At 43.8% G+C, this 26,686-nt stretch overlaps 1 protein-coding gene and 1 long non-coding RNA gene across 2 annotated transcripts in view; one reads left to right on the top strand and one right to left on the bottom strand.

Moving 5' to 3' along the window:
* LOC309541781 overlaps positions 1–26,686 on the top strand; it is a 575,734-nt gene that overhangs the window by 328,356 nt on the left and 220,692 nt on the right. The window lies entirely within an intron of this gene.
* Positions 39–26,686, bottom strand: part of SLC13A1 (solute carrier family 13 member 1) — a 90,763-nt gene continuing 64,115 nt past the window's right edge. Inside the window, exons 9-16 of the mRNA XM_082239698.1 lie at positions 20,894–21,013; positions 19,063–19,161; positions 18,863–18,964; positions 8,098–8,201; positions 6,600–6,709; positions 4,205–4,366; positions 3,292–3,429; positions 39–2,286 (exon numbers count right to left, since the gene is read on the bottom strand). Of these exons, the coding sequence (XP_082095824.1) occupies positions 2,149–2,286; positions 3,292–3,429; positions 4,205–4,366; positions 6,600–6,709; positions 8,098–8,201; positions 18,863–18,964; positions 19,063–19,161; positions 20,894–21,013 (973 nt within the window). The 3' untranslated portion in view covers positions 39–2,148. The remainder of the gene's footprint in view (positions 2,287–3,291; positions 3,430–4,204; positions 4,367–6,599; positions 6,710–8,097; positions 8,202–18,862; positions 18,965–19,062; positions 19,162–20,893; positions 21,014–26,686) is intronic.

The raw sequence follows: 26,686 nt of genomic DNA, 5'->3' as shown, positions 1-26,686 counted from the left end.
TAGTAATACACAACACCCCAATGACATGTAACAACACATTTCAGTTGAATTTCCGCTTTTATTGTCATTTATAATTTGCTCTGTTCATAAAGGTAAAATGGCACATAAAACATTGTCATACCCAAACAAAACAGTCTGTGAAAATCCTCCCCATCGCAAGTTGCAAGTTTGGTCCATTATAAAAGCCCAAGTGATGCAACAGGACTTTCTGATATGACCTAAGATGACAATGATAAAGGGCTCCTGTTGTTTGTGAACTCTTTTACCTGGTGCAAATTAGCCTGGAGAGTTGCAAGATTAAAAACAGTTTGAGTCCACAGTATTCAAACCACTTCTTCTCAAACAGTGAGGTCAGGGTGTACACAGATGTAATAATAATAATATTAGCAATAACAATAATAATAATAAAAATATTCACATGCATGCATTATTCCACACACCACATCTTTGTTGCAGAAAACACCAGTGTGATCTTGACATCAGTTGCAATATGAAGTTCTGCTTTGACTGCCTTGCACAGATAGAGTCCTATGGGGACACAAAAGCTGCTCCTGATTCTGACTCTGAACCGGGTGAGCAGAGCCTCAAACCAGAGATGCTTCACATCTGCTGCAATGCCAACACCCTCATGTATTGAAAGCTACACTTCTCTTTGCTGCCTGCCCCATTAACAGTGGATCGATCTGGTCCAGCAATCCCATTTCCCATGTCCCCACATACTACTATATGAATGCTATGCAGAACTCCCATCTCTGCTAAGGTGCCTTACACCAAGTTGGACCAAGTCGATATTTTCTATTCTCCGGGGTTTTAAACAGGTGTCTTTTCCAACCCTAGCTAAAGAGGTTGAGGGATGACCTTGGACTTTTTGTGAGTAATGTATGCCTTTGCCTCTGAGCAACAGCCCTTTCCCATCATTGTGGAGGCAATAGAGGGGAACCAGTCTAAAAAATGATACCTGGGCAGGTGATGGATAGATACAGTATGTGTGCCCTAGCCTACTTAGTTTTTGTGTGGCTGGAATGTAGTCTACAGTACAAGGGTAAGTGTCGCATGAATTGCTGTGCCCACTTTGTCCCCCCCCCTTCACTAACATGTTACCCACAGCAGAATGTGCCCCTCAAGCTAAAAGAGGTCCCACACCCCTGGAATAATAGAAAAGGTGCTTAATATTTAGCTCAAGAAATACAGCAATAAGGATCCTATTGTCTCACACTTTGGCACATTTATTACTACGATTGATTCTGGCAGAACTAATTCAGACAGAATCAATACAATGTGGTAAGCTCTTCTGGTTTTAAAATAATAATACATAAACTCCCCATTGGATCATGATGGTTTCTCTCATCATCTCATGCCCATGACTGGATGCTGTGTCTAGCTTCCAGTGCAGAACATGCTAGTTACCACACCTAGGCCTTCGTCATTTAAAATAGTTTAAAAAGTTTAAAATAGATTGCAATGAGCACACACGCGATTCCCAAACCCACATATCCCAGCAGCTGTGAGTGGTACGGAGGCAGAGAGGCAAGCTGCCTTTTCTCTGGCCGATGGGTAGTTCTTCCAACAGCATGATCATCTGAAATTTCAGTCATTCATTGATCGTCTCGGAAAAGATCTTCCTATCAGATTCCAGCAGCAACCATCCCCGGGCAAGTAGGCTTACGTGGAACAAGTGTATGGCGCAACATGCTCCACATGAAGTGATCATGTAGCTCTGACTTATAAGGCACTCATAGAATGCTTCAGTGCACATGTTGGGACTGGAAGACACATTGGCCCTAAGCTTGAAATAATGGCCTTCCAGCATTTTAAAATCTATTGATCCAGCTATCTGTCCACCCACCCACCACGCTCTTATCCCAGCACCCCTATGGTCATAAACCTACATTATTTGGTGACCCTAAAAATAGTGGCAAATCAGCATTCATAATGAATGTGCATAACCGCCGTTGCAAACTTCCCAACCCTGATGAATGAAATCCAAACTGATGGGACACTTGCATAGACTCACTTGCCATTGCAGTATCGAGACTGCAAGAGTCTTGGTTTACCGTCTTCAGTGCAGATGTGTCGATCCTTGGGAAGAGGAAACAAGAAGCACGGCATGGGAAGGCGGATCGAGAGAAAAAAGCTGCTACTCCATTCTTAAAGTCCGGTTCTGTTAGCAATAGCAGGTGCCCAACTAGGATAGGTATTGAGTTCAAACATGGGCACCCCCCATGTCATGACAGCAAGCATGACAACAGCAACTCCGATGATATTGATACCCAAACCAGCTTTTACCTAAAAGAAAAGGGGGAGGGTAAGGAGAGAATCTTTTTACCAATTGAAACAGAAAGCTGCAGTTTGATCAAGAAATTTTGCAAACTACAATTGGCACCGCAGTTACGATCTGCAAACTAGAAAATTCCAGGTTCAAATCTCAGAGTGGTCACAAACCCATCAGGCGGTTTTAGACAAGCCACTAGGCCTCTCATGAGGCAGGGATGTGATACAGAGGATGTCCTACAGAGCCAAAAAGGTTGCAGACCCCTGGATCAGAGTGATGGACTAGTATTACAGAGACATGAGTTTAAATTGTACCCAACCATGCCGCTTACTGAGTGACCTTGGGCTGCCTAAACCTCAGCCTAATCTCCCTCACAGGGTTGTTGTGACAAGAGGACAAGAGAAACAGTGTCATGCAGTGAAATTTTCCATAGGGGGACAGTTAGGGTCAGAGGTGCCAGCTTGCAAGTGCAATTGTGGTGGCGGTGGGGAGACGTTGCGTGTGAGCATCGCACCTCCTTCCCAAAGCTGGACAGGCTTTGAGAAGGTGGCAGGAGGGCTTTTGGATCCCCTTGGAGAATCGCGCCTCCTTCTCTACTCTGATTTACTGGGAACTTTTAGGGGACTATCCTAGTCCACTTTCCGCAAGCCACTGGGGAGAACCATGTACTCTGCCTAGAGTTGCTTAGAGGAAAGGTGGTGTGTGTTAATTAAATAAACATCCTAGATGGTTTTTAAAGAGCATTAGACAAAATGGGTGTATGAGTGGCTGTAAGTCATGATGACTGTGCAGAATACTAGTTTCCGGACAGCAACAATAGAAAAGGACTATTTTCTTCAGGTCTTCCTCATGGGCTTTCTAGAGCCACCTGGTTGGTGTCTGTGGAAAGCAAGACACCGGACAAGATAAGATTACTGGGCTCTTACTTCCTTAAGAATAAGTGAGATGGTGTATAATAAGGGTTCTGAGCACGCCGGGAAAGGATGCTATGGTGTGTGTGTTATTTGCCCTCGACTTACCATGTCGATAACTTTCAGGTGGCCATATGCAAATACAATGGCATTGGGTGGATTTGCTACAGGTAGAAGGAACGCGAACGAAGTGCAGAGGGTGGAGGGGATCAATATATACAGGGGGTTCACATGGATGGCTTCAGCCTGTTAGAGGAAGAAACAGAAAGTCATGGTTCACATTCACGGAAAAAAGCACATATCTGAGACAGAATTAAAATGCAAGCTAGAGCCAAAGGCTGCGATCACAAAAGCAGACATGGGGAACCAGGTGGTGCTAGACTACAATATCCCCCATCACCCCTGGCCATTGGCCATGGCTTCTGGGGCTGTCAGGAGCTGGATCTACAGGTCCACAGGTTCCCTGCATGAACACATAATGTTAACTGAAGTATTTAAAGGACCCTGAACATATATACATACTTTACTAGGCTGAGGAGCAGAGCACCTTACAAGAGCCCATAGCTAAAATAGCCACGATGACCCTATGATCTGTGGGATTTAAAGTCTTTAAAAATAAAATTGGATTTATAGAGGCAAAGTGAATACAGGCACGCAGAAAAGAAACCCGCAACCCTGAACACATAAAGATCCATGCAGTATCACGGTTTGTGCATTGGAACACATGCTTCCTTGAACGCAGTGGGACATAATTACTGATGCTTTATATTTGATTGCTATCCATAGGAAATATGCATCTTTTATTATTATTTCCTTGCTTCCATAGAACACCTATACACAACATCATACTCTTTAATCTAGAATTAACTAAACTACCACTCTCTGGTTCGATATTCCCAGCTCACTAAGTCAAACACACAGACACCCAATTAAAGCACGTTTTGAAAGGGTGGAAACTCCATCTTTTTACTTATCTTTAACCACTTTAATTGTGAATGGGCAAACCAAACCAGTTACTCACCAATGGGGCTAGGATAGGCAAAAATATTGTGATAGTGGCAGGATTGCTGGCTACTTCAGTTATTGTGGTGACAATCAGGGATGAAATGAGGATAGTCAGCCATATGGGCAGCGATCCCAAAGGAGTTAATTTACTTCCTATCCACTCTGAGAGTTTTGAGACCTGTGAAAAGGAACGTTAGCACAGTTATCCCCCAATGTAATTTAATGCATACATATTTTTTCACAAGTACGGCATTTGCAGAATCTGTTAGCCTATCAATACCACAGGATCGATACCTGTAAGTAACTGAACTCTAATAGGATTCCAGGCCCCCTCAATGTGTTTTCCTCCATATTAAATGCATGCCAAGATGCTCAACTTCTGGCAGATAATACATTTTCACCATGTAAATTGGGGCTAGCCGTCATAGTGCCATCCAGCTGTTGTTGGATTCCCATCAGCCCCAGCCAATATGGCCAATGGGCATGGAAGATGGGAGTTGTAGTCCAACAACATCTGACTACCCTTGATATAAATGGCTATGGGTGAAAGCCTATACACATTTACTTTGGTTTGCTGTTGTGTCTGAATTCACAAACCATTGACAAAAGAGTTGAGGCGGGGGTTCAAAAGAGGGCCCTCCAAACTGGTATTTGTGTGTGTGTTGTTGTTTTTGTGTGTGTGTTTTTGCAGATGTATTCTGTAACATGCCTTTGACAGAATAATAGTGCATTAATGGTGGAGTCTGTTTTATTAGTTCTGCAATGCTTTCCCAATGTTACCACATTATTTCCATCTGGATGGGCACTCTTGCACTACAGAACTATCAGGAAGTTTTTAATGTTTGATTATGTTTTTACATGTGTTTGAAGCTGCCCAGGGTGGCTGAGGCAACCCAGTCAGATAGGCAGGGTATAAATCATAAAATTATTATTATTATTATTATTATTATTATTACTACTACTACTACTACTACAGGTAAACAATGCTGGTGGACAACAACAGAGGTTTAAATACACTATCAAGGCTAATCTCAAAAAATGTAGTATAAACCCAGACAACTGGGAAACACGGGCTTGTGAGCGCTCCAACTGGAGAACTGCCTTCACCAAAGGTGTCATGGACTTTGAAGAAACACGAATTCAGGACAAAAGGGAGAAATGAGCTAAGAGGAAGGAATGGAGGACAAATCCTTACTGTGATCAAGTCCCGCCCAGAAACCTATGTCCCCACTGTGGAAGGATGTGCAGATCCAGAATTCGCCTCCACAGTTACTTATGGACAAACTGTTAAGACCACATTCATGGAAGACAATCTTACTCAGCTACGAGTGATTGCCAAAGAAGAAGAAAAGATAATGGATTTTAAAAGGAAACTATGGGACATGCGCTACTGCAAAAAAAGCAGCAGTCACTGCCCCAAAACATTTTGCAGGAGCAGATGGTATTGCAAGTGTGTAACCACCCTGAAAACATCATAAGCACAAATCATATTAGCCATAGTTGCCATTTATAGTTATGGCTGACTATGGCTTCAAGGCCTATTTGGTTGGTTGCACAAAGGGAGAAGTGAACTGGGAGCAAAGGGGCTAAATGTTTGTGCAAGAAGCTTGTCATCATCTTGGCTTATGAAGCTAACTTTGTGCTGTGCTCATGGTCCAAGCAAGAGGCCACAACAAATTCCACGCTACACGCACTCATCTTGTGGAGAAGAAGACATGTTGTAGGACCAAGGCACAAACCCTCCAGATGCTTGCTGAACTACAAGTTCCATGAGCATTAGTCAGGCTAGTTGGGGCTGGTTGGGAGCTGGAATCCAACAACATCCAGAAGGTGAAACTTAGTCACCTTTGGTATAGGAGATGGCCCTCTAAGCTACAAACAGCCAAAGCTGTTTGCCCAAAGCAGTTGAGACTATTCTTGACTTCACTGAATAAGGCTTAGCACACCACACTTGTGTGCATAATTTTTCTTTTTTTAAATCCTGGTCCGCACCTGGGTAATTTTATGGTCATATTTAAGAACAGTTTTATTTTAATGCTGCCAATTGTTTTTACAGCTCTTTTAAATCTTTATTTTATGGATTTGTAGCAAGCAGCAACACGCTCCAGAAGGTGGACTAGGAATCTATTTAATGACAACGGTGATAATAACAGTCAAAACGAAACCGTTTTCAGAGACAACATTTTACCAAGCAAAGGAACTAACCCTCCGAATTCCCCCTAACTTCTCGAACAACAATTCCCTTCAATTTCTTGCTTAACTGTTGTTCCATTAGATGATAAATATTACTAGTGGAATAACACTGGACGACTTTTCAGCTCTTCCTCTGCAATTTTCTTGCAAACCAGCTACAGCTTAAGAATATTGTTGTTATTATTATTGATTGAATATGTTGCAAAAATCTGTATTACCTCGCAGCCATCTGCCAGCGCAAACCCTCCACCAACGAGGATGGCAATTTCCCAGGGCATACAGGCTTGAAATTCTTTCCAAGTTATCAGTGGAGTGTAATCAAAAACAACTAGAGGAGGGGGAATAAAAAAAAAATGTCTGTAAAGATATGAGGAGGGAAAGCCCATTGCACTGTTTTTCTACTACTGTTTCACACAGAGCTATTCTGAGTCATCTGACTCTCATGCCTTTGCATTGCAAGAGCTGGTTCATATGGGGAGGGTGCTACATTTGGGCTTCCCATAGGCATCTGGTCAGCCACTGTGACCAAGATGGAAAATGAATGATGAACTCTCTTCTACATGCTTATGAGAAAAAGGGACACGAGTGTCGCTGTGGTCTAAACCACAGATATGGAAAAGAGGAGGTTTTTGACCTCAAGCCAGTGTCAACTACAGCTATATTATGGGATGCAGGTGGCACTGTGGTCTAAACCATTGAGCCTCTTGGGCTTGCCGATCAGAAGGTTGGCGGTTCAAATCCCGTTGCTCTGTCCCAGCTCCTGCCAACGTAGCAGTTCGAAAGCACGTCAAGTGCAAGTAGATAAATAGGTACCGCTCCAGCGGGAAGGTAAACAGTGTTTCCATGTGCTGCTCTGGTTCGCCAGAATGCGGCTTAGTCATGCTGGCCACATGACCTGGAAGCTGTACGCCGACTCCCTTGGCCAGTAAAGCGAGATGAGCGTCGCAACTCCAGAGTCGTCCGGGACAAGACCTAACGGTCAGGGGTCCCTTTATCTTTTACATGCTTATGAGAGCTCCACGTCTGCTCTGCAATGTACACAGAGCTTGGGATGCATCAGGATTCTGCCTGTAATTGTTTTCTGGAAGCTAATTCTTTTCTCCTGCTCTGGAAAGTAGGACTTGAACCAATGGCTTCAAGTTACAAGAACTAAACATTGGGAAGAACTTTCTGACAGTAAGAGCTGTTCAAGAGTGGAACTGACTCCCATAAGAGGTGGTGGACTCTCCTTCCTTGGAGGTTTTTAAGAAGAGGTTGGGTGGCCACCTGTCATGGATGCTTCCGCTGAAATTCCTGCATTGCAGAGAGTCGAACTAGATGACCCTCGGGGTCCCTCCAACTCTACAGTTCTATGATTCAAGTCCATCCACCCAACAGCAGAAGTCTGGATGACTTTGAAGAGAAGCTCCAAATATCGCCATGTTATAATCTGCTCTCAGTTACAATATTAACTTAGGGTTTATATCCACACTTCCTCTTGTCTCGCTACTTCCCCCCAGGGAAAACTGCTCTTTAGTGTTCAATTGGAGCAAATGGCAATTCGGGTTTTCAGTTTGTTCCAATTTATCGCTAAAGAGCAGGTTTTTCCCTGGGAAAGGGAGAGAGACCAGAGGAGAATTGCTCGTACCCATGCTTTCTAGGCACAGGATGAGAAGGAGTGTGGACGAGCCTTTATACCTGTGCTAAGGAGGAAAAAGCCATGGATGTATACTCAACTGTTTTCTCCATTTGAAGTTCTAGACAATGTTTTTGCTGGAATGATGAAGAAGAGGAGGCCAATCATTAAGGCAGCTGTTGAATCGGTAGCAAATCCTGGGTATCTGGGGAAAGAGCCAATGTTTCAGTTGGTCCACAAATACCACACTAGAAAATTCTGATTCTTTAGCAATAATATCAGACATTACCAGTGTTTGGAAATATATTTTGAGGTGATGGTAAACACATTAAATTTCTATTTGGCAGGGATGGGAAACATCTGGCCCTGCAGATATTGTGGGGCATGTTTCCCCATAATTCCTTGCCATTGGCAGTGCGAACTGATGAACTGCACTGTGACTCTCTAAGCCATGGTCTAGTAGGGTGGCACTGATCCAGCAGAAAGGCAGATTAAAGCTTCCCTTTAAAAATAACCATACAAACATTAATTTCAAATGATATGCCAATTTGCAATTATATTTTAAAATAGCAATGATTAACAGAGCATGAATTAACCATGACCGTAGTTTAAATTCAACCAAAGTATGCTTAATCTATTTATTTTTGTTTTCCACATTTACAAATAATGCTCAATTTGACTAACAATAAATAACCCAGCAATAGCACAATAAAACCATATAAAAATAAATAATAAATAATAGCAGGTTTTATTCTGAAAAAAAGGCAGGCAATTAATAGACAATAAAAGCAAAAGATATGAGACCAAAGCACAGAGCAGCTGAGAAAAGCAAGTCACCTCAGTAGCCAGAGGTTTATTTAAATAAATAAATAAATAAATGAGGGGTCGCCTATGGGTGAAAGGTCATCATGAGCCTTCCTTGGTAGGGAATTCCTATCTGAGTAGCGTTACTGAGAAGGGTGTTCTTTGAGATCAGATTTGGTGGGCCAGAGAGAATAACCTCTCCAGAAGAACTAAACACCTGTGCAGGTAATATAGCTGTAAAGGTAAAAGGTAAAGGACCCCTGGACAGTTAAGTCCAGTCAAAGGCGACTATAGGGTTGTGGCGCTCATCTGGCTTTCAGGCTGAGGGAGCCAGCGTTTGTCCACAGGCAGCTTTCCGGGTCATGTGGCCGGCATAACTAAATCACTTCTGGTGCAACGGGACACTGTGACGGAAACCTGAGTGCATGGAAATGTTGTTTACCTTCCTGCCACAGCGGTACCTATTTATCTACTTGCACTGGCATGCTTTCGAACTGCTAGGTTGGCAGGAGCTGGGACAGAGCAACGGGAGTTCACCCTGATTGGCAAACCCAAGAGGCTCAGTGGTTTAGACTGCAGTGCCACCCGCATCCCATAATATATCTGTAGTTGACACTGGCTTGAGGTCAAAAACCTCCTCCTTTCCATTTCTGAGGCTCAACAGGAGACAGAAGTGATGAAATGCAACCTTCAAGAGGGTTAACAAACTGAAGGACACTGTCTCTTTCTATGTTGCTCCCGAAGGAAACATGCTGATGGGGACAGATACAACCCTGCTTTAAGCCGTTTATATAATGTCTTCTGTTGTACAGTGGTACCTCGGGTTGCAGATGCTTCAGGTTATAGATGCTTCAGGTTACAGACTCCGCTAACCCAGAAATAGTACCTCGGGTTAAGAACTTTGCTTCAGGATGAAAACAGAAATCGCCCAGTGGCTGTGTGGTGGCAGCGGGAGGCCTCATTAGCTAAAGTGGTACCTCAGGTTAATAACAGTTTCAGGTTAAGAACGGACCTCCAGAACAAATTAAGTTCTTATCCAGAGGTACCACTGTATATTATTTACTACAAAGCTTGATGACTAAGACTTTTGGGGACGAAATGTCTGATTACTGGAGTGGCGTCCGAACACTGAACAACTGATATATCACAATTGGACTATTTATTACTGCGTTTGCAATTATTTAAGATAAAATCTATTTTGGAAAGAGAGAAAAACGAACACCAAACCACTGATATATTACCAGCGGGCTCTTTATTTACTGCATTTGCAATTATTTAAGATAAAACCTATTTGGAAAGAAACTAACTTTTGCCATCTTATGGGCGTTTATTGTTTGTTTACAGATAGTTGCCTTGGCGATATTATCTTGTGTCTATTGCAGTGACATAAAGTTATCCGAAGCATTTGTGGTTAATGAGTTAATCTGAAATGCCCACAAGAAACAGGAGTTGTGGCGAGCCTCACATGAACTATTCTGTTCAGGTTCTTAACGTCTCAAGTGTTGCTATGGTAACTCTATACTTTACAGGAGTAAATGTAAATAACATTTAAAAATGAAATCAGCAAACGATATGTTTGTGTGTGATGTTCTTAATCAGATTTAATAATATAGGGAAACGTGCCAAACATTTGAATGAACTTTCCATTTCCACGTGAAACTTTAGCTTGCAGACAAAATATGAAGGGTATTTACACAGTGAGGCTAATAAAATGAAAGCTCATTTAGATATTTTTAGGAAAATTAAAAATGTTAAATGTAACCACGGGCATATGGATGCAAACAAAATCTAGACAGCAAAAAAGAAAAAGAAAGGAAATATCCATTTGTTATATCTTGGCATCATTTATTTATTCTCTTGCATTTATTCCCCATCTATAATGGATCTCAAGGCTGCAAACATGTGCTTTCTGGGTGAATACCAACTCAAACACTGCCCAGGACCAGACGTAAGACTATGCCCTAGCATTATAATTAAGTGCTTCTGATTTTATCAGGTTAGGCTGGATATATTATGCTATAAAAATGGTTTATTTTAAAGTAGAACGCTACATGCTTACAGTCAGTCTCAAATGAAAATGGACTTGGGGAAAACATTGGCGGAGAGTCAAAAGGATCATTCATATATATATATATATATATATATATATATATATATATATATATATGCTTTCGTAGATTTTCACGGGTACAGGAATGCAGGTTTTGGTGTCTTCGGGTGTCTTCCCGTGTAAGAGTCGGGGTGTCTGTGCGACGTTTCGACGAGGTCTCACTCGTCATCTTCAGGCTGGTGCTTTCGGCTTCTTGTTACTGGAACAGAGCAGAATCTGGTGTTTGAGTTCCTATAAATACTGTTGAGGGGTGTGGTGTATAGCCTCCAACGTTCTGGGCAGAGAGGAAGTTCCTAGATTAGTGTGCCTCTTCTTCTTTTGTTCCTTAATTACTTGAGGGATATCTTGAGTGATTTCATGAGTGATATTCTGAATACCACTGGGTGGGTCATTAAGTGTAGATTAGTTGCTAAAGCTTTTGTGTCTTGACCTCTTGAGCTTGTGAAGAGTTTTTCTGAGAAGATGGCTGTGCTGCATTTAGTTGTGCTCTGGCTTGGCTTCGTGTATAGGGGCGAGCTGTGGTTTTGTGCCTTGTGCCAGCCAGATCTGTGTAGGGATTGCAGGGGGGTGCAGCATCCGGAGGTGCCACTATAGTTTGGCTACTGGATGGAGTCTGTAATATGTCTGTGGAGAGGGTCTGGGTTTGGGTCTGGTGTGGTTGATTGGTGACGGCGTTCTGTGTGCCTCTGGTTCTGGTGTCGGTTTTTGTGGGGAGGGCTAATTTCCAGATGTCTGGCAGGCGGGACGTGTCGTCACGCTTGTTCATGTTGTGAGGGTGTTTCTCTATCTCGATGGCTTCCATGATTATTCTCTTGTGGTGATGTTCCATGTTAAAGAGCAATTTGGAATCTGCAAAATTAATTTCGTGTCCTGTTTCTTTCATGTGTTGGAAAAGAGAGGAAGTTTTTTCTTCTTTTTTGACGGCATTCTTGTGTTCTGCGATACGTGCATTTATTCGTCTGTTTGTTTGTCCAATGTACGTGGCTGGGCAGACTTTGCAGGGTATTTCATAGACCCCTTGGTTTTCCAGCTGGATTTTGTCTTTTGGGTTTCTGAGGATATTGGCTATTTTTTGGTTGGTGCAGAAGGCTGTTTTGATATTGTGTTTATGGAGGATTTTGCTGATTTTGTCTGTAGTGCCCTTGATATAAGGAAGGAGGGCCATGCCATTGTTTTCTTCTGTGTCTTGGTTTTTGGGGGGTGTTTCTTTTTGGATTAGCTTCGTAACCCTGTTTTTCTGGTATCCATTGGCGATTAACACATTTGAGAGATTCTGTAACTCAGTTGTCAAGTGGTCTTTGTCAGCCAGGCGTTTGGTTCTGGAGATGAGAGTCTTGACGTCCTAATCTACAAAAAACCTGATGGCTCCCTAGGACACACTATCTACCAGAAAAAAACACACACCAACCGCTACTTACATGCACAATCACACCACCACCCTGCACAAATAAACTCCGTAGCCAAGACTCTCATCTCCAGAACCAAACGCCTGGCTGACAAAGACCACTTGACAACTGAGTTACAGAATCTCTCAAATGTGTTAATCGCCAATGGATACCAGAAAAACAGGGTTACGAAGCTAATCCAAAAAGAAACACCCCCCAAAAACCAAGACACAGAAGAAAACAATGGCATGGCCCTCCTTCCTTATATCAAGGGCACTACAGACAAAATCAGCAAAATCCTCCATAAACACAATATCAAAACAGCCTTCTGCACCAACCAAAAAATAGCCAATATCCTCAGAAACCCAAAAGACAAAATCCAGCTGGAAAACCAAGGGGTCTATGAAATACCCTGCAAAGTCTGCCCAGCCACGTACATTGGACAAACAAACAGACGAATAAATGCACGTATCGCAGAACACAAGAATGCCGTCAAAAAAGAAGAAAAAACTTCCTCTCTTTTCCAACACATGAAAGAAACAGGACACGAAATTAATTTTGCAGATTCCAAATTGCTCTTTAACATGGAACATCACCACAAGAGAATAATCATGGAAGCCATCGAGATAGAGAAACACCCTCACAACATGAACAAGCGTGACGACACGTCCCGCCTGCCAGACATCTGGAAATTAGCCCTCCCCACAAAAACCGACACCAGAACCAGAGGCACACAGAACGCCGTCACCAATCAACCACACCAGACCCAAACCCAGACCCTCTCCACAGACATATTACAGACTCCATCCAGTAGCCAAACTATAGTGGCACCTCCGGATGCTGCACCCCCCTGCAATCCCTACACAGATCTGGCTGGCACAAGGCACAAAACCACAGCTCGCCCCTATACACGAAGCCAAGCCAGAGCACAACTAAATGCAGCACAGCCATCTTCTCAGAAAAACTCTTCACAAGCTCAAGAGGTCAAGACACAAAAGCTTTAGCAACTAATCTACACTTAATGACCCACCCAGTGGTATTCAGAATATCACTCATGAAATCACTCAAGATATCCCTCAAGTAATTAAGGAACAAAAGAAGAAGAGGCACACTAATCTAGGAACTTCCTCTCTGCCCAGAACGTTGGAGGCTATACACCACACCCCTCAACAGTATTTATAGGAACTCAAACACCAGATTCTGCTCTGTTCCAGTAACAAGAAGCCGAAAGCACCAGCCTGAAGATGACGAGTGAGACCTCGTCGAAACGTCGCACAGACACCCCGACTCTTACACGGGAAGACACCCGAAGACACCAAAACCTGCATATATATATATATATATATATATATATATATATATATATATATATATATAACGGTAAAAATGGACAGAATGCAATAATAAATATCTGCTTTTTCATATTAGCAGCATCTGCTTTGTTAAAGCCCATTTGCCATGAGAGCTTTTTGCATCCATAGTCAGCTACAAATGTTATGTGAGATGACCAAGTCAGTGACTTCTTCGATCTCAGAATAAATCACTAGGACTTCTCTCTAAAGGCTCTGCTTTATAACAGGCGAGGATCGTACACCTCCCATACTGCTTTGCTCTTACTTAGCAGAAATGAAGATAGAAGATAAAATAATTGCAATGCGCCAGTCTGTGTGGGGTTTTTTATGGTCCCTAAATAATTCACTGATACTTAGAAATAAGATGGCAACAGGTGCTGAAATCCATTCTGTTAGGCCTGAGAACCAGCAATTGCAAACTGAAGAGAAGATGGGTTTGCCCACTGGGAGAATGCGTAGCAATAAACGACAACAAACAGAGACAATCTTCTATGCTTCCATGAACCAAACCATAAAATACATTAATTTCTGTTTGTCCGTCCCTCTCCTTGTGCCCCCTGCCCAGAACTGCTGCAGAAGGTTTGGGGGGAACCCAGAATGTATTTAGGGGGCATGGGGGAGGTACATGGGGAAAGAAGAATGAGGGGAAGTTCTATTCTGCAGACAGAAGTTCTTGAGGTAATGGAGCTATTCATTGGCGTCTGCCCTGACCGACAATATAGCAAATATCAAAATGCCCAGCTGGAGAAGAACAACTGGAGCTATTTCTGTCACCTCTTAGGCAAAGTGCTATATCCTGCCTCAGCCACTTTCCCCAGCCAATCATTTTACTCAGCTGAGAAAAGTTTCAGCCATGAAGGAGCAGAAAAGGGGAAACTGTTGAAGCCTTCCCCTCTTATTCAAAGGTTAAAACTTTTTCAGGCCAGGTGCCTGGAAAGTTACGCTGAACAGCAAATATATTTTGAGCACTGTAGGGTCTGCCAATTCGGGGAGAATCTACACACGGGTGGGGGTGGGGAACTTACATATAAATACTGTAAGTCATAAATTAAATCGTTATAACAAAAGGTAAAAAATGCTATGTAAAATCGCACAGAAAAGTTTTGTGCTGTGCAGCGCCATCTGGTGTTGCATGTTTGCAACTCATTCAAAACGCTGTTTTTTGACTAACGTAGCTGAGTCCTCAGTAAGTGCAAGAAATACAGTCACACTACGTATATAGTAATGACTGCTCCCCACATTAAATGGGGGGTGCACTTTGCGTGGTCGTGCACAGCCCCCTTGACCCTATGTGGCACCATTAGCACAGGCTTGGCTTCGCCTTCCCCCAGGTGGGATACCTGGAGGTCTCCGCCTACCTCAGCCAGTTGCCCAATCCCACCTGGGGAGGCGTTGCCAAGGTGATCAGGCCAGGTAGGGGGAGGGACCACCTGCCCACACAATAAGGGGAGGATCTTACCTGGGAATCGTCAGTTGGCTTCTGACACCCTACCAACCCACAGTTGAGACTCCTTTTGCAGGTTAACCTTTTCTCCACAGGAACGCAGGCGCTGCTACGTCAAGGTCGCTGTTGAAGGGCCGGAAAGGAATTCTCCTGCATTGGCAGGTTTGCCTTCCCCATAGCAAAACGTCACAACTTTGGCGGTATCAGGCCTTGGGCGGGATCCTTTAGTCTATCTTCCCTAAATGGGGGTGGGTGTGTAGCGGTGACCCACACACCCCTGCTCTTTGTGGCGGTGATACCAGGGTTCCCCGTTAAAGGGGTTGTTTGAGGAGAGGCTTTGGCCGTACACCTATAGGTTGTCATTGCTCTCCCCTGTGACGGCGGTATAATGGGGGAAGCCTCTCTCTGCTTGAACATATGTTATCCAAAGCCAGTCCATTCCCCCCCCCCACTAGATAACCCTGATGTTCCCCAGATCCCCGGCGGGACACTGGGAGGGATAAACGCCCAATGCCTGAGCTAAGGTCTACCCACATCTGAAACATAATAAAGTTGTGGCCAATTTTAATCCCATAGCACGTTGTCTTGAGTCGTTATTCCACACGGGGGCCGCCCAGGGTTTGGGGGGGACTCCGCCTGTCCCCGCAATGATAAATTTAGTACTGCAACTTCCTCACTGAAGCACTCGAAAACAGCCCTGCCCAATGATTGTAATATCTAAACAGCAGGTATTTGAAACAACTGAAGAAGTTATGTGCGCTACCCAAGCAAACATTACAAGGAGACAAGAACTGAGGATATTTGAAGGTGTGATTTATGCTCCAATCCCGAATAGGTTTAACTTGAAGTAGAACTGATTTCCACGTACAGAGTGGAGCCTTAGGCACACATCGCTGTTCATTATTTGAGGTACAGCTTCTTGGGTTTTCAAAAATGAAATATAATGGTGCTTCGGGTTCATTATGGATAAAAAAAAATCTGTCCCCATGAGAAGCGGTGCACTAGTTGTGAGGCTGAGTGGGGATGGCATAGACTGAAACAGATATCAGATATAACCACCATGGCTGTGGCTGACTTAGGTAAAAATGGTAGGCACTATTTGTTATGTACTGAAGTTCTCACGCTGGGCCAGCAGGGGGATACTGTAGATAGTTTTCACTCAGGTCTACATATGCAAATAAGGGGTTGAAAGTGACGTTCAGTGATTGGATAGCTATAGAAAATGGTTACTGTTGCATTCTAGTGGAGCTCTATATCAGTGTTTCCCAACCTCTGTTCCGTGGCACACTAGTGTGCCGCGAGATGTTGCCTGGTGTGCCGCGGGAAAAATTAAAAAATTCGAAAGATTTTTTTTTAAAAAAGTCAAATTTTCGATTGAGGCGCCGTCACTAGATGACCCCTGGGGTTCCCTCCCTCCCTCCCGCTCTGCGCCTCCCTCCTCCTCCTCCTCCTCCGGGGAGGCCCTTCCTGGCTCTCGGCCAAGGCTTGGCGGCTGCCACTCACTCACTCGCTCGCCCACCCGTCCCTCCATCCCTGCACCCGGCCTCTCCCCCTCCGTCCCCGGCGCGGGGGCTGCCGGGATCCGTAGTCCCCTCGCCCTTGGGCTCCGCGCCCGCGCGGGGTGCACGAACTACGTTTCCCAGCGTGGCCTGGCGGGCCAGGCGTTTTGTTTGAAGCACTCTTCTCCCGGCCATGGAATGAGTGCAGCGGCGGCGGCCGGGCGGGCAGGGGCTCTTCCGCGCAGACCCCGTGCAGCCTGCCTGCGCCCCCGCGGAGATCGGGCAGCAGGATGGAGCCCAGGGATCCCCGCGGAGCGGCGGAGGCGGAGGCTGCCCCCCCCAGGTAGGGCTGCGTCGGGGGTTTTTTATTTTTGCAATGCCCTTGGCGGGCGTGCAAGGCAATGCATGCGTGCAGGCGTTGCATGGAGTGCGGTGCAATGCAATGGCAACGCGGCGCCCTGCATGCATGCATGCAACTTCCACCGGCGCTCCGGACTTGGCAGGAGAGGGGGGTCCCCAGTGGGTGGCAGAGAGAGCCGGGAGGGCGAAGGGGAGCTGGGGGGGAGCAGCGCTGCTCCCCGAGCCGAGCCCGGGGGGAAACTTCGGCGTCGTTGCGCCGGGTGTTGGAAGCGGAGGCTGGCGGGGGCCCCTCACCTGCAAAACCTGGTCGCCTCTCATATATTTCGTGCATTGCATTCATCGCCCGCTTTCTCCTCCAAGGAGCTCCCGGGGGCGCGCGTGGTTCTCCCCGTGTTATTCTCGCAACAACAGCCCTGCGAGGTGGGTCAGGCGAGTGGCCCAAGGGAGCACCCAGGGATTGTCCTGGCCAGGTGGGGTGATTTGAACCCTGCTCTCTGCCCGGTCTTCGTCCTCATTTAGCCCCCACATGTGCATGACTGTGCATGACTGAGGTTTTCCCCCCTCGTCTTGGCTATGGTGTGAGTCTGTGCTGTTAATTAATGGGGTTCTGCCTTCGGAGAAGATGAGCCAGCCCTCAAGGAGGTGATTATGTAATTTGCTAGCAATTCATGTCCCTCCCGGCGTGACGCTGCGCGCTGACGTCACGGGGCTGTAATGGTGGTGTGCCTCGAGATTTTTTTCATGAAACAAGTGTGCCTTTGCCCAAAAAAGGTTGGGAAACACTGCTCTATATAAGCAGGCTGGCTGAACCCTTCAGTTCAGTTCTGTTCTGGCCTGTGAATAAACAAGAGCTGTTTGAAGAATCACTGTGTCGTCTCATATGTTCACCCACAACTTAACACGATTACTGATTGTGGTGCTGGGTGGCCTAAAAAGGCCCACTAGGGTTTTTTTCTTTGTGGGTGATACCTCTGTGTGGTGTTTGTGCTGTGTGTTATATGTGTATGTGAGCATGTACATGCATGTATGGAATGTGGAATAGCCAATGTCTAATTCGGGCCCGCCGCAAATTCCTCACTGCTCTGCAATTTTGCAGCTCTTCCTACTCTGTTACTCAGGGGAGTCTGTAGGTGAGCATGCTGTATAAATGTGTGTGTACAAGAGAGAATATGGGATAGCCCCCCCCCCCCAATTCTGGCCCCGGCCATTTTTGTTGCAGTGCTATTTCGGTGCATTGAATACCCTCCAACATTTATTCGATGAAAATAGGGGTGTCCTGTTCCACCACAACTTTATTATTTATACCCACCTGACTGGGTTGCCCCAGCCACTCAGAGGTGGCTTCCAAAATATATGAAAACATAATAATGCATTTTAACCTGAAGGAGCGTCTCCACCCACATCGTTCAGCCCGGACACTGAGGTCCAGCGCCAAGGGCCTTCTAGCGGTTCCCTCACTGTGAGAAGTGAGGTTACAGGGAACCAGGCAGAGGGCCTTTTCGGTGGTGGCATCTGCCCTCCCATCAGATGTCAAGGAAATAAGCAACTATCTGACTTTTAGAAGACATCTGAAGGCAGCCCTATTTAAGGAAGTCTTTAATATTTGATGTTTTAGTGTGTTTTCAATATTCTGTTGGAAGCCGTCCAGAGTGGCTGGGGAAACCCAGCCAGATGGGTGGGGTATAAATATGTTGTTGTTGTTTATTTTTAAAAAACCCTTCCTTATACAAGGCTGCTTTCAGATGTCTTCTAAAGGTTGGAGAGTTACATCTCCTTGGCTCAGGAGTCAGATATTGTCAGCACATCCAGTACGATAGCTAAACAAATCTTCATTACCATCAACGCAAATTCGTTTGCAAGCAAGAGATAATGCCAGCACCTCAAAACTGGACAATGATGCTTATAAACTTACGCTGAAAATAATGAAGCCCAGCCAGAGATGAATCCAGGGTCTCTAGTGAACCATAACAGGGCCATTAGAATGAAGAGGACAAGAGTGATGATTTCTGGGTAGCTGCAACAGAAGAACAGCAAGTGTCAACATTGCCCTTTCAGTATGTTTGCTTTGACATCATTGTAACATTGTGCCTGTGGTTCAGCCGTCTGTCTTACCTCATCGGTCCAAGTTTATTGTATTCCTCTTTAATCACCTGTGCGGAGGCTTGTTCCCTGGGCGACTTTTCCTTGCCACACTTGAACATTTCTTTGAAACTAAAATGGAAATAAGGATAACCAGTAAAGGGGTTTTTACATTTAAAATATGGGTTTCTCTTCCTGTGGCTTGGATCCAAAGGCCTGAACTCAGTGGGATTGTTTTGGCTTCCTTCCTTTGACCAGGAGGCGACTCCCCTCCATTTTATATCACAAATTGCTTTGGAGATTCTGTTTGTTTCAAAAGAGGCTTGCTATGTGGGGATCTGTTTTGAAAATGCAGTTCAAAGCTCCTTTTTGGCAGGAGGAACTGGTTACACATCTCTCTGGATCCAAGCCACAGTCCTTGGAACAGAAATAACCAATGCCTTGTAATTCAGAAACGTAATGTTTATGTCAAACTATAGTATCATGTATGGTATGTGTATTGTAATGTATTGGCAAATTTGGTGTTTTGGTGCACATACTTTATAGCAGAGACAGTAAATGGCATGAAGTCAGGTGGGCTTCCTTTATACAGTATAAACTAGAGTAGCAAGCTCCCATTTCCCTCAGCCAAAATGGCCAATGAACAGGGATGATAGGAATGATAGTGGACACCATGTTGAATACCTCAAAAGCAAAATCCCTGCTGAAAATCTTGGAAAATCTTGGAAAATATGCTCTTTATTCTTGGGGAAAAAAATTATACCACCTAGTGACATTTGTATGTGAAAAGGGAAAGCAATGTTATGCTGAAGGTCAAATCTGATGTGATATTAACTGTGCAACTCTCAGTTACATCGTTTTCTTTGGTTTTTTGGTTTTTTGGTTTAGTAAATATTAGCTGTGGGTTGGGGGTGGTGAGGTGGTCAAATCAGGACTGTGGTGTGATGGGCAGGGGATTTAAACCCATATTCTAATATGTTCCTCATTCAGATACCAATTCTCTCCGTATCTGCTATTTATTAAACAAAAGCAGCCATGCAACTTCCAGCTGTTAGGATGAATGTCACTTATTATAAATCATTTGTTGTGACTTATTGGTGCTTAATTACAATCAAGCAGTTTATAAATGTTTGGCCCACTTCAGCATAAGGCTGAATTGTGAGTAAACCATGGTTCCATTACCACATCTTTTTGGGGAATGGTATCTGGAATTATAATTCCTCTTTGGGGTCCAAGCTACCTCTATCTTTATCCCTTTAGTTGAGGGATAAACCTTATCAACCCAGAGCATTGAGAAGATTATTCACTGTAGCAGCTTTACAATAAGACTTTTCCACCCGTAGGTGTGTCGGAACAAATATTGGTTTCACCCTATGAGTGTGGGTTGCATATGCAGAAGTCCTGAATGATGACCACCATCAGTCCACATGCAAATATTATTTTGGACTGGGCTGGTTTTGAGTTTCCAAAAGCATGCCTATTTCTATACCACAGGGTTGAGGAACCTGTGTCCTTCAAAAGTTGTTGGACTCCAGTTCCCATAATTGGCCATATTGGAGGGTCACAGCCAAATGTAGCCAATGTAATGCCATCCAGATGTTGTGGACTCCAACTTCCATCAGCCCCAGCTAGCATGGTCAATGATCAGAAAGATGGGAGTCGTAGTTCACAACATCTGAAGTTCACAACCACATAGGCTACCTCTGGCCTTCATGAGTGAAAGGGTGCCTCTAGTAATTGCTGGTGAATTTTCATGAATGAAACCACCCATTCTCATTCTAAAATATGAAATGATTTTCTACAGTATACTATTCTCCCTGCCTCAACTGTCATCACATGGATTGTACTGGGCATTTATACTTACTTGAAACCCAGGAAAAGCCACAGGAGCCAAACCCAGGAAAGGGCCAGTATGATAAGAGTGATGGGGATGCAAAGAATAAACCATGTTCCAAAATTGATGCACTGGCAACCTGGGTACCGCCTGAATAAAAAATGAGAAAGAAAATGAGGTTAAGACATCACTATTGCATATGAAAAGCAAGACACCAGTTAAGACAGAATCCCTGGGATGAGCTGAAGTATTGATACACTTACACACACCCTGTCCAGTTTTAGATATGAAAACCAGCTCTATCAGGAAATGAAGATGGAATATGACTTCACCTCAAATGTAGATTTGAATGACAACTGTATTATTGCACATTTAACAACAATAGTGTGAACTCACTGGCCCTGTGTCACTGAGTTCCTGATCTCACTGCTTGACTTCCTATGGTGTCCCTTTTATTAGTACCACAGGTATCTAGTGTGACACTGGGTGGAGCTGGTGGTCTCCCCCTTTTTATGGAAGGTTTCAAAATCATGTTAAAATGTCCCCCTGTTCCCCAAGAGCTATTCATAATATGCTGCCTCAGCCTTCATCAACCTGGTGGTCTCCAGAGGTTTTGTACTACAACTCCCATCTTCCCCAGCCAGATGGACAAAGTCTGTACTACATGATAGGATTCGAATGAGGTTCTCAATCATGAGATTTGCATGAGTACAGGAGCCCCCCTACTTCATAAGTCTGCCCTTCAACTTGTAAATGGCCTGTACAGTTGAGGAATGTGAGGCACCAGTGAAGGGCTGGACTTGCCAGTTTTCCTCTCCTCTTTGCTACGTGATTACGATCACATAAAGGAAGTGAATGCTCAAATAATGACAGCAATTTTCTTTTGTTCCGTCATATGAGCAAAGTTACATGATAAATACATGGAAGATGTACATATACACATAGATCTATAAATATAAATATTGAAAAACCAGACATTGTTTCAATGTTGGATATTTTCTCAAGTCTTACTACACCAGAACATTCCAAAGCTCCACTATATGCTTCATAACCCAGACACTGATGTTGGGTCACCATCTTTTCTTCAGCCATAGCATATGGCTATTTGTGTGGCAGTCAGCAAGTGAATTGCCAGTTCCATATCCACTGATAAGATCACGTCTTTGACTTAACCATGCAATATAACCAATGGATCAGCTGATGCATCATATCCTGTTTTGAGTTTTACTTCCTTTACTATGGCTATCCAAAATGTTTTTATTTTACAAGATCAGAAAATAGGATTACAATTATCAAATATTATAATGCAAATATACTGGTAGTTGGTTGTATTGTATTGTATTGTATTGGGGTCACAATGAAGTTTCTACCAGGTTCTGAAGAATATTGTTCTTTAACAGTAATGAACTCTGAAGCTAAGGAGAAAACTGCCAATTTACTGTGTTGTTTAATTGAAACTAAACAAGATATTCAGTATTTCAATACTCTGCTAATTTATTTAGTATTTATTTATTGAGTACCGCACTCTTTGTAATATGGTCTAAGCTTTTTATTGTGTGAGGAACTTCAGCTTTATGGAGACTGAACTGAGAGACTGAAGAGATGTTTACTCTCTTTATGTCACCATACTGCTGGTCTAGAGCTCTTGTTTGCTACCAGACAACTAGGATTGCATCCCCTTTCACTGACTTCTGCAGCTACCAAGAGGTGGGAATCAAATCAACTAGGGAGCATGAAGCGATCCATCATATCACAACTGCTATACCCAAAAAGAATGTGATAAGACTCTGTCACAAAGCACTCACATAGCTCTTTTAGACATCAGTCCGTCCAGACGATGAAATGAATTCCTGATCCACCCTGGCTAAGGGAATTAGCTTTAGTCATCAGAAACTACCCAATGAATGCTGAATGTACCATGATAGATAGGACCATGAAGTACTTCAATGGGCTTCATTCCAGCTCCATGTACATAATTGATTGAGCTCAGTTAATTGAGCAGTATAATGTTCAGCTGACGGGATTTAATGTTACAGCATTTTACAAAAGACCTCCTCCACCTTATCCATGTAACAGAACAAACCACTTAATAATTAAGTAATTGTTAATTAAGTAATCCATAAACCACAGTTTGAAGTTCAGAGGGCCTTCTCGGTAGCAGCACCCACCTTGTGGAACGCCCTCCCATCAGATGTCAAGGAGATGAGTAACTATATAACCTTTAGAAGAACTCTAAAGGCAACCCTGTATAGGGAAGCTTTTAAATGTGTAATATTTTGTTATGTTTTTATATATGTTGGAAGCCACCCGGGGTGATTGGGGCAACCCAGTCATATGGGCAGGGTACAAATAATAAAGTTATTATTAGTATTATTATTAGATAGCTCCGTGGGGGGGGGGGAATAGGGGTCTTCTAACAACTCTCAGCTCCCTTAACTACCGTCCCCAGGATGATTGGGGACTAACCATGTGGTATAAAAGTGCTTTAGATTTATAGTGTGGATGGAGCTCAAAGTAGAAAATATGTTGCTGACTGTCTCCTACAGTTCTCGCAACATCTGCAGTGTAACCTCCTGAGGCAGGGATGTATAAACAAGGACCTTGACACAAGTTACACATTGCAAGTTCCCTTGAGTGACAGAACCCTCTCTGCATAGCAATAGCCTGAACTCGCCACATGTCAAAGTCAGATACAGATGCACAGCTTAACAAACATAAAGAGTTTCTATAATGAGGAAAGGTTTCATTAAGACAAGAGCTTTGTTTGATTTTATTAAGCTCTCTCTGGGACAAAGGTGTCAGACTTGACTTGAGAGCTGCAAAATAGGCAAGGCAATTTCTTTGATGGGACCCTGCTCCTTTGGAGAATCTCTGTGTGATTCTCCCAGGGCAGATAGCAAAAGTAATGTCATCCAGAATGCCAAAATCACCCAGCATACCAAGGTGAACTTGAAAGCATCCACCGTCAGGCTGCAGCTTCCATGAAACAGGCTGAGAGAATTGGCTGCAACAGAAAAAGTCTGGTCTGTGCTAATACTATTTCCACCTTCAATGAAACAAAAACTCGTTTCACTGTCGTTAGTTGGCCTGGTAACAAGGGCCCATTGATCATGCCCAACCTTACTGTGTGAATGCACAGGTGGCCAAAGCAAGTGACATCTCCTTGGTTTGGGGGTGGGGAAATAATTTGCTTTCCTTCCTCATTGCTCACCGTTTCATGTTTGAAATGGTAAAGCTACTCTGATGTGACTTCAAGCCAACACTCCTACTGCTTGACATTTCCTCTGAAATGTGCTTTCGCAGTGTGGGATCAGAGATTTACGGTGTCCTCCCGATCTAGCAAAAAATAAAGTCCTTTAGGGCACAGTAAAGGTGTCAGCATTCGGAGAAAATATTCATCACGGTGTGAAAAACGAAGGCACAACATGTTGTGGGAATGAATGCACCAGCCCAAAATCAGGAGGTTCACTGGCCCTGTGTACTTGAAAATACAGAGGCTGTGCTACCCAGTGATGAAGATGGTTTGCATCGTAAGCTTATGTAACTATAATAGCCAAACTAGGATTGTTCAGGCAGCCTCTTTGCCCAAGAAAAACACACTTTGAAGATGATCTGTTTGACCTTAGAGATTTGGACTATCACACTGATAGTAAATGTAAAGGTACCCCTGACCATTAGGTCCAGTTGTGGATGATTCTGAGGTTGCGGCACTCATCTCACTCTATACGCCGAGGGAGCCGGCATTTGTCCACAGACAGCTTCCGGGTCATGTGGCCAGCATGACTAAGCCGCTTCTGGCAAACCAGAGCAGTGCATGAAAATGCCATTTACCTTCCCACTGGAACGGTACCTATTTATCTACTTGCACTTTGATGTGCTTTCAAACTGCTAGGTGGGCAGGAGCAGGGACCAAACAACGGGAGCTCATGCCATCGCGGGGATTCGAACCGCCGACCTTCTGTTCAGCAAGCCCTAGGCTCTCTAGTTTAGACCACAGCGCCACCCGCATCCCTTATCACACTGATAGGATCCTACAAAAACAAGACTGCATAACCTGTTTTAACAGCTCCCTTCTATCTCCACCTTCTTCTGCTGCCATGCAATCTGCATTAATAAATGTTTGAATTTAAGTGATTTATACCTGCAGTACTGACCTTGACCAAGCTTATCAGGACAGACCTGGAGATAAGATTGTTGCTCTGCAACAGGGTTTTCATTATCTTAAGATCATTCTTAAGGTTTTGTATATTATGTTAGATTAACACACAAAACCACCATGGAGAGTGACTCTGAATCATAACCAAATGGAGCCTAGAGGAGCAGCTGTAACATGAAAAGCTGACGATATTAATGCCTTTTGCATTTTGATAGTTCTTTACTCTGGGCTCTGTCATGTTCCCTCTGTTGATTGGCTTGTGTTTATGTTTTATGTCTCTCCCTTTATTTATTTAGGGGATTTTTAGCTCACTCTTCATTAAAAAATAATCTCAGAGCAGGGCGCAGGATAAAACAGGAACATATAATGCACAATAAAATCCTGGTACATAAAACCAATAAAGCAGTACACTCATCATCACAATGAACAACGGTACAAGCCAGAGCGGGAAGCCTACCCAAATCCACATCCAGTTCGGTCAAAGGCTTGGATCAATGTGTGCTTTGGCACCCAAAGCCCTGCAAGGTCAGTTCTAGATGAATCTGTGAGGGCCTTCACATGCCCACCAAGTGCCCCCTTTTTCCAGGGGCAGTCCTGGATTTACAGAAGCTGTCCCAGTTTCTGATTTGATCCGAGGATGTCCCCCCTTTCCTTAGGACATGCCCTGTGCTTTCCCCCCCTGTGGGAACGCATGCTCCTAAACATTTTGTGAATCTAAGTTTGACCTCATTGAGGGGCAGAATTTCAATATGAATAGGAAAATGAGAGTATCCCTAAACATTTTTTAAAATTAAAAAAGCACTGGACATCCCTATTTTCATCAGAGAAATGTTGGAGGGTATGGAGTTGTGGAACCTCGAGCCAAGGGGATAAGTAACTATACAACCTTTAGAATACATCTGAAGGCAGCCCTTTGTAGGGAAGGTTTTTTTAATGTTTAATGTTTTGTTGTGTTTTTATATATGTTGGAAGCTGCCCAGAGTGGCTGGGGCAACCCAGTCAGATGGGCGGTTTGTGGTTGTTGTGGTTGTTATTATTATTGAATAGGACACCCCTATTTTCATCAGAGAAATATTGGAGAGCTATGCATTCCATAGCCCTTTTCACATGTTGCTGCGTCATCTGGCTCCAATTCAGCTGCTTTCTATGATTCCCTTTCACCTTCTTTGCACATTTCATTTCACTTCACTAAAGTGGTTTATTAGATTCTGAAATATACCATGGGCAGCCAGCTGCAACTAGGAAGACTCGGGGATTTGGTTCAGTCCACATTTTCTAAGTGAACTGACCTGACTCACACCTCCTGAACTATTATGCAGCTCAGAATGCAGTAATCCTTCAGCTTTCTTGCAACTCTGAATTTTGCGAGATGGTGCTCAACTCAAAAAAAAAAAAATGTTACCGTGGTATATATAAAAATATACATTTTAGATCAGAATGCATGTTTTGGGAAAGGCCTATTTTGTGGAGGGAGAGGGAATAAAATGCATACAAATAGGCATATTTCAGTGGGGACGGTTCTTTTTTTAAGAAGAATTAGAGATGGACACAGAAGCGGGAGGGCATAAACTTATGAATGAAAACATGTGAAACTGACATTGATGCTGAATGGGAGGGCATGAATGAAACTTTGTGAAACTGACAGGAGTTGGCTGATCCACTCATCT

The sequence above is a fragment of the Podarcis vaucheri genome, assembly GCF_965113315.1.
Source record: "Podarcis vaucheri genome assembly, chromosome: 10".
NCBI classification, from domain to species: domain Eukaryota; kingdom Metazoa; phylum Chordata; class Lepidosauria; order Squamata; family Lacertidae; genus Podarcis; species Podarcis vaucheri.
This window is presented reverse-complemented; position numbering and strand designations above follow the sequence as displayed.